Below are 16,620 nucleotides of genomic sequence, written 5' to 3'. Positions count from 1 at the left end.
CATTGTAGAAATATAGACTGTATATTCTACAAATAATTGCATTTTTATTCATATGAAATTAATAAACACAGAACAATGATACTTCAAGGCACAAATGCAGATTGCAAAACTGAGCCAGCCCTATAAAGTTATGTAGAAAAACAGATATAAATTAAATAAATAAATAACTGTTATACATTTAGAGATTGCTGTACGTTCATTTTAGAAATACTTCAAATTTTATATCTTCAAAATGAATACCTATGCACATTTATAAGTTTCACCAGTGTGATTGTTACATTGTAAATTTTATGAAAGGTTCATATCACACTGTTTCTTTCAGGGATATATAAATACATATGCCCATTATTAATTTACCAAGAAGTAACAGTGATTTAATTCAGTAGCATTTAGTTCAGCTGTAACATATATAATTTCTGCCTTATTCTTAAAATGTGCTATACAGATAGGCCCAGTTTAAGAATGAGTTTTGTTCCCAAGTTGAATTTGTATGTAACCTGGCACAATATTATTCTGTATTAAATAATATTGTATAATGAATTTGAACCATTGTGTATTTAACTTGAATCACTATGTATATAAATTCAATTTTCCTACAATAGGCTCTGTTCTTAACTCTGGGCTATCCTTATATTGCAGGGGTGTCAAACTGCCAGCCTGCAGGCTGGGTGCGTCATGCGGAAGCCGCGCCCACCCCATTGCTGGCAATGGCAAAACAGTCCCGATACGTTGCGCGACGTCACGTGACATCGCGAGTTCGACATGTCTGTTATATTGGGATAATCTTAACCTGGGAACTTGCTGTATTGCAGTCATAATATACTAAATGTACTAATATTGCAGTCATAAGTATGACTTGAAAGACTGTACATAATCTTATTGAGTGTGATTCCTATAGTTACATGTAAGGTAGATTGCTATTGTTTTATGCTCACCAAAACCCAACTAAGGTTAAATAACTAAGGCTACATAACTATGATTGTAAGGCACAATTTAAATTAGATTTAGATCTGTTGGTAGCATAGCAAATATCTGCATGCAGAATGGGCTTATTTCACAGTACATCTAATTTTTTCATATCAAAATTTTATTCACCATTCAGGAAAACTGTGGCCTTTATGTAATACATAAATTTTTTTTCTTATTTTTATCTTTACCACCATGTATACCTCTGAATTTGGCCTGCCCTTTAAACAGAATACATTTGAGGAGAATGTAGAAAAAAAAGGAAAATTGGACATGTACTAATAATTTGTTTTCTTCAATATAAATAGATAATAAATTCATTTTTAATGCAACAAATGTATGTTGTTATTTTTAAATTGAGTTGAGCAAAGCAACTGCATTTACTCCTTATAGTCTTTTCAAAGTTTACTTTAAACTTGCATGAAAGAGTAACATTTGCTGTTTGTTAGCAAAAAAGCAAAGCTTACATTTTTTTTAAAAAAAATTACATGATACTACATTGGACATTGACATCATGATATAATTGTACTTTCGAATACCGCTTAGAAGATAACTATGTGAAGTAGAAAATGTTTTGAAGTAATAATTCCCAGTTAGTGTAGAAACTGCCTGGAATGGTTATCCAGGTAATTCTGATTTTTGTTTGTTTGATTTCCTGGATATGTTGTAACAGTGTTGTTCATCAAAAATTGGTTAGTTCAATGTATTGCAGTTCTCTCTTTACCTTAAAACAAAATACAGTGTTAACTTGGTTTCTAGCTGCTGTTTCTGTGTTCTTCCCTGTAATGTTTCCACCATCCATGTTCTTTCGTAGCCTTCAAGATGTTCAGCAAGGGCAGCAGTCCACAGCCAAAGTCAAAGTCCAGTCACGCCCCCATTCCCAGGCAGCAGTGCTCAGCGCTAGCACCTCCTTGCTGGTGAGAAATGGGAGTGTCCAGTTAGAAGCAACACATGACAGTGCATCTGCTGTCGGCAGCAGCAGTTTGCACAATGAACTTGGTATGCAGGCATTACATAACTTAGTGCAATCAAAGTGTTTATTCTGTAGCTTTGTGGCTTATAATGCATTCTACCTAAACTTGCTTAGTCTTGGCTTTATTTCAGACTGTTGAGGCATGTTTCTTACAGCAAATTGCTTCTGGTCTCTGTTCTGCAAGACTTCATATGTTAAATTATTAGCTAGGGTTTTTTTTTATATATATCACCGATTGAAGATACTGAATTACTTCTATTAAAATCCCTCAAAATACCATGTCTCAACGTTTGCAGTTATTTTAAAGATTTTAGTTATGCATGGAAGTATAATAAATGGCTTTTTAGCATTAATATTCAGAATGCAAATAATAGTATTTCAAACTTTGTTGTGATTATTTTGATGTATTGATCAACATTTCGGAATTCTGTAATGGAACTTAGGTTTGGTCATGGAAACTAAACCTAGAAAAGGCATGATACTACTTGTACTTTAATAATTTAGCAAGCCTATTTTTAATTAAAACATTATTACAAATTATCATAGAAATGACTTCCACATGTTTCATGTTGGATGATTAAAATGTGTACCAGAGCATAAAATGTGTCATGTGACCTCTGATGATTGCTGAATTATCATCCACAATGTAAAATCCTATTAATATTTTAATCAGGTAGGAAATAAGTGTGTGTGTGTGTGTGTGTGTGTGTGTGTGTGTGTGTGTGTGTGTGTGTGAAAGCAGTGCTAAATTTAAACACTGATACTTTCAGTAGTGGATATAAAGGCAGTCTGGCTGGGATGTCTTTGTGCCTTTAGTCACCAAGATTGATTTGTCTGATCTGGCTGGCCAGGTGGTTGTCCTTCTTCCCTCACTGCTCTGTGTGCATTCCTTCCATTCCATTGCCTGCTTGGTCCAAAGAGAATACCCATCCCAGATAGGAATGTTCAGTTCTGGAGTTAGGGTATGTGATATATATGATAGCTGTATTCCCCTGGCTATAACATCCAAAATTAGATTTTTGAAAAGAGAGATTTTTATGTATGACCAGGTTGATCACAACTTATTTAGGTGTTGCAGATGTCTCATTTTGCAGTCTTTTTCTTCTCTCTCTTGTTGCATTAGAATTCAATAGTGCCATCTCATGATTAACTGGAATAATGTAACTTGATAAAATTTGTTTTTGACGACTTTGAAGAAGGCATACTTAAAATAACAACTTGCAGTTTGCAAAATATGTTTACAAACCATTAAGTAAATTATACAGTAAATACTATTTTGCTAAAGCTGCAATTCTACTTATATTTTCCCAAAATTAAGTCTTAAGAAATGTAATTAATTTTATGTTAACGGAAAGACTGTATCTTTGCTGGGAACCAAAAAATTGGGAATTTTTTTAAAAAAGAAATTGGTAACAATAGTAGTCTCTCACTGATTATGCAAAACTCTTTGTTGAAAAAAAGCAGTCATAAAATGAAATGAATATTTTTTTATATTCATCCTAAAAATGCAGTCCTGGGAAATAAACAGAAGGATCCTGCTGAAATTACTGCCTGGTTGAAAACTAGATCTTTAAATTAGGAAACTATGCCTCTCCCTCTTCTCCTTTTGCTGTTTTTTATTACATAGCTTGTGGAAAAATACGAATTTTGCATATGTGCTACACAATATCCTTTGAATTTTTAAATCATTGACAAGGTTTTAAATGAATTCACATTTGTTTCATAGTAATTCTATATAATCAGGAGAACTTTCCCCAGTATATTGGCATACCTAGTGGACAAAATCATTTATAATCTTGGACTTCCGGTGGCTCCGCGGCGCCGGAGACAGCCTTCCCGGGCTGCCCGCCGCCCAGCTGTGTGATTTTTCGCCCGAAACAGCGCCGATCAGCTGTTCGGGCGAATTTGAAGCCCCCTCCTCGGGAGAAGAGGAGGGGGTGAGCCCCCAGGTAGGGGTTGAGTTCTCCGGGGCCGCCTGAGCTTGGAGCTTGGGCGGCTGAAGGATTGAACTCCCCCGTAGCCTGGGCTGCTCCCAGCTGGCTAGCGTCTCTGCTCCGGAATGGAGCAGAGCCAGGCGTCTGCGACCATCCCTGCTTGAAGGAGAGACTATGAAAGGAAAAGAGCAGGCAGAGCAGTACAAGAGGGAAAGATGAAGAGATGAAGAGGATTATTTTATTTTACTCTCGAGCTTGATGGACTTTGCTTAAAACTTAAAGTGAAAGTGCGACACAATTGTAAGTAAAAGATGGCGTCTAAACCTCCCCCTAGAACTTTTCGGAGTGCTGGAAATTCTCCAGTGCAACAACAATCACTACTGCAGGCGTTGCATTCTCCAGATGTAGTGACATCGAAGGATCTTGAAAAACATACCCAGTTAATTTTGGAGTCAATGGGTGTTAAATTTGCACAGATGGAGGAGAAATTGGAGAAACTGGAGCAGAGAATGGAAGAAAGGATGGAACAGAAACTTAGAGAGATAAAGGTAGACATTTTGTCCTCAGTGCATAAAGTAGCTAAATGTGTGGAGGTGCTGGATGACAAAGTGGAAGAACTGACTCAAAAGAATGCTATATTAGAAGCAAAAGTATTGGAAATTGAAGATTTAAAAGACAAAATGGATAGCGAACTGAGTCTGGCTCAATTTTATCAGATGCAGTTTGCTGTTAGAATTAGAGGCCTAAAAGAGAATATTAAGGAAGATTTAAAGCAGCTGGTTTCTGAGGCTTTTGAGGTGGTATTGAACCATCCAGCATCTGAAATAAAACAAGGCATGGACAAAGTGTTTCGTGTGAACTCGTGGATTGCTAAACAGAGAAAGTTGCCTAGAGATGTGGTGGTTTATTTTGTAAAAAGGGAAATTAGAGATGAAGTTATACAAGCTGCCTATGATACTAAAGTTGTGATTGCTGGTCAAGAAGTTTTGGTTCTAAAAGAAATTCCTCCAAAGATTTTAAAGAGAAGGAAGGACTTTATATTTCTTGTGCAAGAGCTCAAGCAAAGGGATATAAGGTTCAGATGGGAGATCCCAGCTGGGTTGAGCTTCTTGTATGAAGGCAAAAGGTACTGTTTGGGTACTGTGAAGCAAGCGCATGATTTTTACAACAATGTCTTAAAAGTAACCCCATCAACACTTTTGGAAGCTGCAGAGGGATCTGGAGAAGGAGAACATCAAGAGGATGAAGATGGACAGATAGACGAGAATGGTACAGGAGGAGATCAAGATGCAACTCTTTTGGATGATCCTAGAGAACAGAGGGTGACGCGTGCTGCCTTAAAACGCTCAAAAAAGAAAAGAAAATAGGTCTAGTAGAAATCTATGGAACTTCCACAACATACTGATAGTCAAGTGGTAGTTGTGTTTTTAAGAGTTTTGGGATGATATGTATGGTAACAGAATCTTTAATTTGGAATTAATGGACAATTTATTACAGAGGAAGAGGAAGAAAGTTTTGTGGGTTAATGTGGGTTAATTTGTGTAAGAACTATCTATTATAGCCTATTTTGGCTAGAGAGGTTAATAGGGATAGGTGTTTGTGATGTGTAAATGAGAATATGTTTAGGAAATAGTGAATTGTGGAAGAACATAGATGGGAATGACGCTAGTTTTCTTTTATTTTAGTTCTTTATACACATTTAGTATTATTAAGGATTGGTTTACTCTATATAAGCTAGAGAGTGATGGATTTTAGAGTTTATAATTGTTAGTATATGATTGTTTATGATTGCTTTTTAGATATATACCTTGTATTTTGCTCTGGGAAGTCGGGGGGGGGGAGGGGGGGAGGAGGGGAAGTAGGGGGGGGAGGCAGGGGAGGGAGGAGGGAGAGGGGGAGGGGGGGGATAGGGGGGAGGTAGGGAGGGGAGGAGGGAGGGGGAAGGGGGGGGTTTAAAGGAAAACTGTATTTTAAAACTTTTCAATAAAAAAAAAAATCATTTATAATCTTTTAGACCAATAATTACTTTTTTAATACTTTTTTTCAGTTGGTCTGCCCATTGCATCACCATTTTATTATTGTTCATTTTAGTTTTAATTCTTTAGGTTGCCAGAACAGACATCATTAGTAAAGAACCACAATTTGTGAATTCTTACTTTGCATAAATAGCTGGAGCTTCCATATAAACAGTTTATTCATCCAGAAGCAAACAGGAATTGTGCTGCTTTTATCTTCTCCAAAGGACAAAATGGGGAATATCCTCCATTAGCATTGTCTTTCCCCCAAAATGTGAGCTTTTATGTCCTTATTTTTCTGTGGTTTAATATCCCAGAATTAACTTAGGCTACAGTAAGCTGATAAATTTGAGAACTTGATGCATTTTTAATGTCATGTTATATGCTGTTTTTTAAAAAAATAATTTGTATAAGAAAGGAAAGATCAGGAAAGCTATTGCAAAGATTTGAAGTACCATCTTTTGCTGGAATAATTTTAGGATCATGTCTGTTTTGATGGAGCTCTTATTCTAATGCTATGGCTCTGTCTTATTAGAATGTGCTGCTTTATTGGTACCTGCAGCATTTAGTGGTGACTACAAAACGAGAGAATTTTGGAGTTACAGTAATCTTTGAATGTATTACTTTTATATTTATATTTTGGAATGAATGAGCAGATGACTGCTATGATTCAGATGTAGGGAGTTCCTATTTTCTTGTCATCTAGTTCTGTTTCAAGAGTTATACAGGCCTGCTACCTCTGATTAAGATTTTTTCTCTCTCAGATTTTTCCTCTTTATTGGTAGGACATTTCAGAGTTATAACTATGGCCCAATAATGTCCTTGGAGTGTTATTGTTTACATGCTGGAAGCTTAAATCAAATCACTTAAAAGTGAGAAGGTAGAACCAGAGTGCACAGCTAGCCTCACTGCTACCATATTTGACACTACAGGAAAGCATATAGAGGGCCTGGTGAAAAATGGTTAACTTAGAAGTGATTAAATGTTGGCTTTTGATAATATAGGTGGTTTCTTTTTTTAAAAAAAATGCTAACTTATTTCTCTTTGAATCATAGTCACATTATATATTAGATTATCATGTCAACATTTGATACCTCAACTTTAATCCAAGGAGGAATGAATGAATGAACCTTTATTATCAAAGTACAACATGTGTACAGTAAGATTGGCTGAGCCTCCCTTCCTGCCCCCCCAACTCACAGTGACAACAAACCCACCATCTTGTTACACCACGTGAGCTAATTGCACACATTTATGTCGAGAAATGTCAAAATATGGCTAGAATTGAAGCTTCACTGTGTTCAGCAGACTTGATAAACATTTGTCTGTTAGATAAATGTATATGCCTCTAGAACCCTTCTGTCTGTTTGTGACCTTCAATTGGGAGAAACAGTGCATTATTGGGCTACTATTTTTGAATCAACATACTTCAAATGGAGTAACTTAAATAGTGCATCAAAATCTGGGATTCATGACTCCCGTAAATTAATATTTGGGTAAGTTGTGGCTGCTTCAGTGTTGCCACTCTGCTGTACCACTGCAGTCAGCCATAGTTGCATGTTAGTCATTTCTAGTGCTCTCTGCCAGCTTTCTACAAGGAAAGTCAATTGGGAATCTGGCAGGAACTCCAAAGTTACTCCCACACTCACTGCTTTTCTGCCTGTCCCTAGTCATTCTGTTTCTCTGTTTAGGTAAGGAAATATATCTGAAACCTTGACCTAATGTCTAATGACCCTAAAGATTGCAATAGATCTTGTCAAGGAATGGCTTGGAGGAAAGAAAAGAAAAGAAAAAAGAAATGGAGTAATCTGGAAGGAACGAATCAAAGTCTGTATCTGCAGCAAATCCCGTCAAGACACTGTGAGATAATTTGAAATGGGCTGAAACCCCTCTAACATCACACAGGTGAAAAAAATCTGCATGGAAGAATGGAAATAAATTGCAGTGGATGTCAGAAACTGGTAGACAGTTATAAGAAATATCAGTTTGAGGTGGTTTCTGCCAAAGGAGGCAATATCAAGTACAGATAATCCACACTGTTGAGTCTGGAATTTTGATAGAAAGACTTTGCAGTTGTTAAGTGGATCAACATGTGACCTGATTTTACAACCATTTTTACTGCAATTGACTGCATTTAAGTGAATCATATGGTTGATAAATGTATTATGTGGCCGTTAAGTGAATCCATTCTCTCAAATGGGTGGGTTTTTGCCCAAAACCATGTGTGTGTGCAGCAGCCATAACTAACTATTTGTGGGTCCATCATAATTAGTTCTGGTTGTTTAAGCAAGAACTACCTGCGTTAGAGCAAGGGGTATACTTATCTTTTCCACAGAAGGAGATGGTTTTGTTGTTGTTGAATAAATAATTGCAAAGTCAGTTTTTCATAGGGTTAAGTTATACCATCTTTGTCTTTATATATTGTTTGAATGAATACAAACAATTGTTTAGTCCACACATATATTAAAAAAGAATTTTTTTACATGGGGTGTATTTAATTTGTTATATGATTATATACATACTTTAAAGAAATCAAATAAAAAAATAAATAAATCTACACACTATTAAGGGAAATCTGGATTCCACTTTTAAATTCATTCATATACATTAATATTATTTTTATTGTAACTATAGTGTGTCTTATCTCACTATATTTAGGGAAGTGCTGAGAAGTCATCAAATGCATTATCAGCCTGGTACCAGACATTTTCAAGTGTTTAGATATCCAAAATGCAGCAGAAACATATATTCCTATGCTTTCTTTATGCCTTAGGTAGTAAAACTAAATTTAGATTTATTTTTTTTTTAAAATGGTGCTGGATGACGATATTCATTGGGCAAGTCATTCACTGTTCTGCAGAATACCATTTCTTCAACTGTGCTACTTATATCTAAATAAAACCATTAGCGGGAGATCATATGGAGCTTTGGAGTGGGAGGGATTCTAAATTGAGGATTATCTGTGTTATTCCCAAATTGGATGATGTTCTAATCTATTGCTACAAATGTTGAAATTTAATATAGCTTTACCATAGCTTAAATACATAGTATTGCCATATTTGGAATCTAGAGAGGGATAAGTGAATTAATACTATGAAATTGTTTTGTTCTGTGTTGTATAAGTTACCCTTAAATGGAGAAGTTTTGAGTACCGGTAAGTATTGTATTGTAATTGCTCAGCTGGTACTCTTTTCTCAAAGCCAATATGTTTGCTATCCTTATCAATATGAATGAATGAATGGCTTGTTTGACCAAAAAATCAAGAGTCCCTCTTTAAGGGAGATTGGAGATTTAGAAACAGGAAAGATAAATAGGACAGACAGACAGACTATAAAATATTGAGAGCCTGAGTTTGATTTTATTTTTAAAAATCGTTCACTGTTTTGCAACTCTTCTGTCAGGTAATCTGAGTTTGATTTTTTTGTCAATGTAAGCAACAGGGCAAAAAGGATTTGTATCTACAAATGATAATCCTGTGTAATTGGTACGGGCTAAACTAGTTGGAAAGCTGATGTAAAGTCAGTTATACAAATTATTATTTTTCTATTTCTTCATTCACTTAATAGAGTTGTTATAACATTCTGAGTTACGTTGATATACAGCATGTACTTTCTAGCTGGTGGAATGGTTGCAACAGAGTACTAGCTTGCAATCTCTAATTTAGAAACCCTATCTTGCATATATGGTAATAGCGTGAACATGCTTAGGATAAAACTGGACTTCAGCAGCACCTTTGGCAGATTGACAAAAATGAACAGAAAAAAATCCTGTCCTTACTATTAACAGAAGATGCTGCTCATGGCATGTTTGCAATTAAAGCTGGTAACCACATCTACACTTTTTTTCTTACTAAACAAATTTCTGATAGATTTAAGATTCCAGCAGGTAATGTACAACTTGGAATGTAAGAGAGACATCTACTTTATTAAAAAGTGGGAATTAACAAATAAAAGAAATATATATACATTGTACATCCATGAAAAATAAGAGAAAGGATAAGAGTGTAATAAATAAAGGTGTTTGATATTACGGATTTGGAGTTTAGGAATATATGCAATGAAGTGAAGGTCTGCAATGGATTATAAATTATGACAGTGATCAGCATGAAAGAAATAAGTTGAATTAATTTGCTTATATAGGTTAAATGAATTCAAAATAAAATATGTGAAGGAAGAATGAATTGCTTGAGAGGAAAGGGAACTCCAAAATAAGCGTGGTTGGATAGAATTGATGAGATTTTGAGAAAGAGAGAGATTAGAAGTTTAAAGAATTGAAAGCAATATATGACTATGTAAGGATGCAGTAGAAGATCAATGTGTTTTCCAAGGCTAGAAAAGTATGGAGAAATATAGACAATGTTACATTTGTGAAATAATTTTATTCTACTTTATTTTCCTTTTCTTTTTTTTAATCTCACATCTTTAGTTTTTTTTGCTTACGATTTATTACACTTTTTGTGGATTTTGCATTTCTTGAACAGGAAGAACATGATAGACGTGCATGTTTGTATATAATTGTTCTGTATTGAAACCAAACTATGGTGACCAATGGATTTCTTCTGTAGAGAGGTTTAATGGAGACTATGACTCCTTCATTCCCTTTCAGACAATGAAATGGGCATTTTCAAAGGAACTATGCATATTATAAAACAAAAATGCACATCATCTATTTGCTCAAAAGTTGTAGTGAACTCTGTGCAAGTGTACAGCATGTCATTGGCTATACTTGAAGAGTGGAGTCTTTTTGTTCTTCTACATTTTTCTATTTTATTACTTTTTAATTTCATTGTGTCATTGTTTTCTTATTTTAGTAACCGTAGATTTCCACTCTATTGAGCTGCAGAGTTTTATCTCCCTCTGCTGATAAAAAGGAAGCATTGCTAATTCTTTAAATCTATGGTTTAATTGATTTGTTTTGGTTCAGAAGACAGAAGAATAAGTGGAACCAGAATGAATATGACACGTCTTTTTAGGGGTTTGGTTAGATCTTAAAGGTTAAAATGCAGAAATATAATGTACTGTGTCCCTTAAAAAACAAGTAATCATGAAAATGTGTGATTTTTACCAGCTTTAATCAGATATTTAAGTGATGCAGTGATATTGGGCCTTTACAATTCACCCTTTAAAATTCTACAAATTATTAGGAATATCTGTGTTAGGAACCATTTAGTAATTGTTTCTATCAGTGGCTAATAATCATGGGTTGCTAATATATAGTTTTAATGGAAGCAGATTTCCCATGTTTTCATCAGGCAATAGAATTATCATGACAGCAAATTACATACATTGGCATAATTTCAAAGAAGCATTTGCTTCTGTCTGTTTTAAGCATATTGCCAATTTCACTGAATTGTCTTACATTCGAATATTATACAAGAGAAATTCTTCCCCTTTCGTTTATTTAATTATTTAACTATTTTTCTGCAAATACATAGATCCAATTTATTAGCTTTCTCCTACAGGAAAGATAATCTAACTGCTGTAGGAATTGGTAAGCCAAATAAGTTGAATTTTTTATTTTAAAAAATCCCATTTTAAATATTTTAATTGTATTGATGTTGTGTTTTTAATGTTTGTGTTAACAATCTATGCCAAATAAGGATGATGAAAATTGGTATATACATTAGCCAGCTTCATAAATGGCCATTTGTTAATCTCTAATCCTGATTTTGGGGATCTTTCTTATGACTTTTCTTACAATTTTTAAATTAGCGTGTATGTCTGTAGATAATATATTTGTTACTACAGTGTTCAAAAATTTCATAATATTTAATCTATGTCGACTTTCTCTTCAATAGGTAAGTTCAGTTCAACACTCTATGAAACAGGGGGCTGCGATATGTCGCTTGTGAATTTTGAGCCAGCTGCAAGAAGAACATCTAACATCTGGTGTGTTTTTAAAAGTAATTGGTGTAGTTTATGCAGTAACATTAATTTTATTTATAAATGGATAATATTTGTAGGATTGCATTTTGATATTAAAAGCAAATGTGCATCAGAAAGAAAGAAAAAAGTTATCACCATCATCCTGGGTTATGGCTCAATTAGACATTCTGCCAAAATCAAACATTTGTTTCAATATAATGTGTGTTTGTGTATATGAGCACATTGGGGTAATGTTCTATTTTCTAAAACAGAATTGAATTAGAAAACAGACTAAGGTATCAAACTAACCTTGTCTTCTTGTTTCAGTGATACGGATTCTCATGTATCAAGTTCTACCTCAGTTCGTTTTTATCCACATGATTTAGTAAGTTTTTGCATTTGCTACTATTTGTTGCAAACAAATCATCCTATCTATCTATCTATCTATCTATCTATCTATCTATCTTTTTATATTCTAAACTTAGCTGATCCAATTAAATTCAGGCTGACCACCTGAAATTTATGGTTCAAGTGGTCAGCAGCTGGACATTACAGATAGTCCTCAACTAAGAACCACAATTGAGCCAACGTTTCTGTTGCTAAGTGAGACATTTCTTAAGTGAATTTTGTCCCATTTTATGAGCTTTCTTGCCACATTATTTAAGTGAATCACTGCAGTTCTTAAGTTAGACACGGTTATTAAGTGAATCTGGCTTGCCCATTGACTTTGCTTGTCAGAAGGTGGCAAAAGGTGATCACATGACCCTGGGACACTGCACCCGTCATAAATATGAGTCAGTTGCCAAGGATCTGAATTTTAATCACATGACATGGGGATGCTGCAATGGTTGTAAATGTGAAAAACATGTCACTTTTTTCAATACTGTTGTATATTTGAATGGTCGCTAAATGAACTGTTGTAAGTCAAGGACTACCTTCACAGTTGCAGATAACTAGAATGACATAGCTGCTTTAATATATTAGGGCAAATATGTATCAATGCCTTATTGATATGCAATTCAATCATATTCCTTGTTCAGCAGTCCTAGTCTCATCCTTTGATATAGCATTAAATATCCCTGTAGCTTGGTGTGCAGGTATGCTATCTCTGTTATTTTATTTAACCTTGGAAAATAAAATATTTGTTTGTTGAAGACAGTTAGCCAATCCTGATATCCTGTGGCATAGCCATAGTGTTTTTGAGTAGATGGTCCTAAGCAACTGTCATTCAGATAACTCTTCCAGAGATAACTCTCTCCCCAGTACTTCTAGAGCCTTATACAGATGGTGGGTAATCAAGTGGTCATCACCCAGCAGGATCTCTCTCCTAACATTTACATTCCTTCAAAATAGGACTGAAGAAGTAAAATATTAAAGCAAAATCTTATTAATGTTATTGTAGCTTTCCCTCCCTCAGATCAGACTGAATAGACTGTTGACCATAGATACTGATCTTCTGGAGCATCAAGACATGGACCTGAGTCCTGATCTGCAGGACCATCTACAACCACAAGAGGAGCCATCGCAAAAAGTGAAACATTATTATCGCTTTTGGATCCTACCCAAAGTCTGGATTGGTATCAATTTTGATAGATTGACTCTTTTGGCTTTGTTTGACAGGTAAGTCCTGTATGCATTATACTATTCTAACACAGAATGTGTTTAGATTATTAGTCTGCTTGGAGAAGAAAAATCCAAAGATTTTAGAAGTATCAAAGCATTAAGGAGTAAAATTGCCAAAAAAATAGTTTATTGAAAACTCTTTACTGAGCAAGGTCATAATCACAAAATAGTTACTATTGATAAGAAATCTAGAAAAACAAAGAGGAAGTGATTATCTCTTGTTAAGATTTGGACTGCCAGATAATTTGATTAAATGATGGATTGAATGATGATTCGCTTTGGATCTATTTAACAGAATAGATTTCAAGTGAAAATGTAGTTGATTATATTTCAAAACCAAAAATAAGCAAATATGTCTTCTGAATATGGATAATAATAGTTATTTTATTTGTTCCGCTTCCTTGCATTCTTTGTTCCTATGGTTGAAGCATTTCACTAACACATCTCTTTGTCCATAGGAATCGTGAGATCTTGGAAAATGTATTAGCTGTCATCCTAGCTATCCAAGTGGCTTTTCTAGGTTCTGTACTCCTTATAGAAGGCTTCTTCAAGGACATCTGGGTCTTCCAATTTTGTTTGGTGATCGCCAGTTGCCAGTACTCTTTGCTGAAGGTAATGTTTTATCCTCACCGTTGCTTAGTTTGAAATTATTATTGTTGTCTACTCTGTGAGTTAATATACAGTATTTTCAAAAGATGTCCCTGTTTTATACCTTATTTTTGAATAATGACATTAAAAGAGCACCTTGAAGGGGAATGTGGAATACTATTTTACAACATGTGAGCAAATCTTTTCAGTCTTCACATTTATTTTTATTTATTTATTTATTTATTTTATTTTAATTCCATTTATATCCCGCCCTTCTCCGAAGACTCAGGGCGGCTTACAAGCTTAGCAGTTCCTCTCGGTTCCCTTTTTTATGCCAGAGAAGGAGATTGAAATAAATTAATTTTGCATTTAATTGTAAACCTGCCATAGTTCAGGAGTTTGCATAAACTACGGTTTGTAGAACCAGTGTGGATTTCAAAATATATTTCATTGGATTGGACTGGATTGCTTTCTGGCTTGTTCTTATGATTAAGAAGCCACTAATCCTCTTATTTAGATGTCACAGGAAATATTAATGTATGTGGATGTATTATCGTGAGGCAATGATAAGCACTTGGGAATATTATTAATTCGGTAATTTGTTGTTGTTTTTTGAAGTGAGATTTATAAAACTTGCAATTTTACAAATGGTTAAAAATCACATTAGATAATATTTTTTTAAAAATAAAAATCCTGAAGTTTTCTGAATAATTTAAAAACTCACTCACAATTTGAGGTATTTGGATTGTTCCAAATGAGGCTATTCCTTGATTGTGAATTTGGAATTTTTTCCCTAGGGACCAGTAGCTTTTTTTCCTGTGGTAACCCACACAGAGAAACAGTTTGTTCTTCTTGTTGTTCATTAGGCTTTTTTGTATATTTCTGAATTCCTCATGTCACATTATGAGATTTTATAGAAATGGATTATACATCGATACAGAATGTCCAAGGCAGGTTTTCCTGGTCTCCTACAATCTGCAGGAGAAACAAGCTACATCATAATCCCTTGAGAGACTGTTAAAATGGCCATTTCCCCCACCAAAAATTGTCTTAAGAGATTTGTTTCTCTTTTATTGCAATTAGACATCTCTAAACTAGGATAGACATTTTAGTTCCCATCAACTCTGGATAATATTCGAGAAATATTTTTTACAATTGAAAAATACTGTCCTGAAAGTTTAATGTGTCTAGGGAAGTCATTTTAAATACCATTTGTTCAGATGATTATCTTAGGAGATACCAGACCTACAATAACATTTTTCTACTATCTTTGCACTTTTTCAGAGTGTTCAGCCAGATTCTTCATCACCTCGACATGTAAGTTTTCCCAATCCGAACTTTATGTAGACTGATAAATCAAAAATTGCTGCATCTATTGCTGTTGTTTCAGAAATATTGCCATTAAGGAGAAATTGTGCTTTAAAAACATTGATAGTTTTTTAAAAAATCTACACAACATATCATATGTTTACAAATGGCCAGTATGCAGTTCAAAACGTACTTATTAAATCCACTAAAAATGAAGATGATGTTCTTAATAGAAAGTTTTTGAAGTGTTAACCACAGAACATAGAAAAACAATACACATACATAGCAATATTTATTTTAATGGTGCCTGATAGGAATTCAGGAGTCACAAAAGAGTTAAGGTAATTTCTATTACTTTAGTAGAAGCTGCAAAAAAAATAAATATCTAATGATAGCAGAAAATAAGCTGCTGTTTAGAACTGAAAATTAATGCTGCTTGAATCTTTGTTACTCGCTTGGAGTATGAAGCTGATGTAATTGATATATAATTAAAATAATGTTGTACAATGTCTTATTGGAATGTGTGTGTGTGTGTGGTCTAGAAAAAGGCATAAGCTCTGTCTTCAGTGGAATTACCATGCGAAATGAAAAGTTTCAGAACTGACTATTGAAGAAAGGAGCAATAATTTGCAACTTAAGCTGCAGTACTCAAACTTGTATTCCAGGGTCATAACCGAATCATAGCCTACAGCAGGCCTGTTTACTTCTGTATATGCTGCAGTCTCATTTGGCTGTTGGATTATGGCAGCAAGAGCCCTTTTAATGCACGGTTCCAACTATATGGAATGGCTTTCACGAATCCACTATTGCTGCTTTCAGCAAGGGACTTGATTATGGGTGAGTGATTTTTCTGTTTGGTGTATTTAGGTAAAGGCAACCTGTAGCCTTCCAGATACTGTTGAACCAAAAATGCAGCAATCCCAGGTAGCAACATCTGGAAGTTGCTAATTTCTCCCAATCCCTGATGTATAGATTACTTTGTCATCTTTGCTCTGTTGTACCTAATTGTTCTATTTTAGTCTCTCCCTCTCTGTCTCTCTCTTTAAAAAAGATGAAGTGTTTTGATACACCAATCCCAAGAAGGTCCTTGAAGAAAGATTTTAAGTGAACATACAGGATTTATATGCTAGAGAATATAATCAAGACATAGTGGAAAAATAGTACATGTAGTCTTTTTTAAACGACTATCTTGCTTAGTGACCATTCACAGTTATGACAGTATTGAAAAAAGTTCCTTTACAACCAATCTTTGCATTTACAATCTTCTCAGGTCTGAAAAGGAAAGGAAAGCTGAACTAGGATCATAACCACAGTCACAATTTCATTTAATGATCACTAAACGTGTTTAC

General features: G+C 34.6%; 1 protein-coding gene across 1 annotated transcript in view; it reads left to right on the top strand.

The window, feature by feature from the left end:
* Positions 1-16,620, top strand: part of PCNX1 (pecanex 1) — a 117,136-nt gene that overhangs the window by 59,097 nt on the left and 41,419 nt on the right. Inside the window, exons 8-14 of the mRNA XM_081315689.1 lie at positions 1,781-1,965; positions 11,686-11,776; positions 12,080-12,137; positions 13,155-13,372; positions 13,834-13,987; positions 15,248-15,280; positions 15,937-16,108. Of these exons, the coding sequence (XP_081171815.1) occupies positions 1,781-1,965; positions 11,686-11,776; positions 12,080-12,137; positions 13,155-13,372; positions 13,834-13,987; positions 15,248-15,280; positions 15,937-16,108 (911 nt within the window). The remainder of the gene's footprint in view (positions 1-1,780; positions 1,966-11,685; positions 11,777-12,079; positions 12,138-13,154; positions 13,373-13,833; positions 13,988-15,247; positions 15,281-15,936; positions 16,109-16,620) is intronic.

Source organism: Vipera berus (genome assembly GCF_964194415.1).
Source record: "Vipera berus genome assembly, chromosome: 1".
In the NCBI taxonomy this organism is placed as follows: domain Eukaryota; kingdom Metazoa; phylum Chordata; class Lepidosauria; order Squamata; family Viperidae; genus Vipera; species Vipera berus.
The sequence above is the reverse complement of the archived record's forward strand: the minus strand, read 5'-3'. Positions and strand labels throughout refer to the sequence as shown.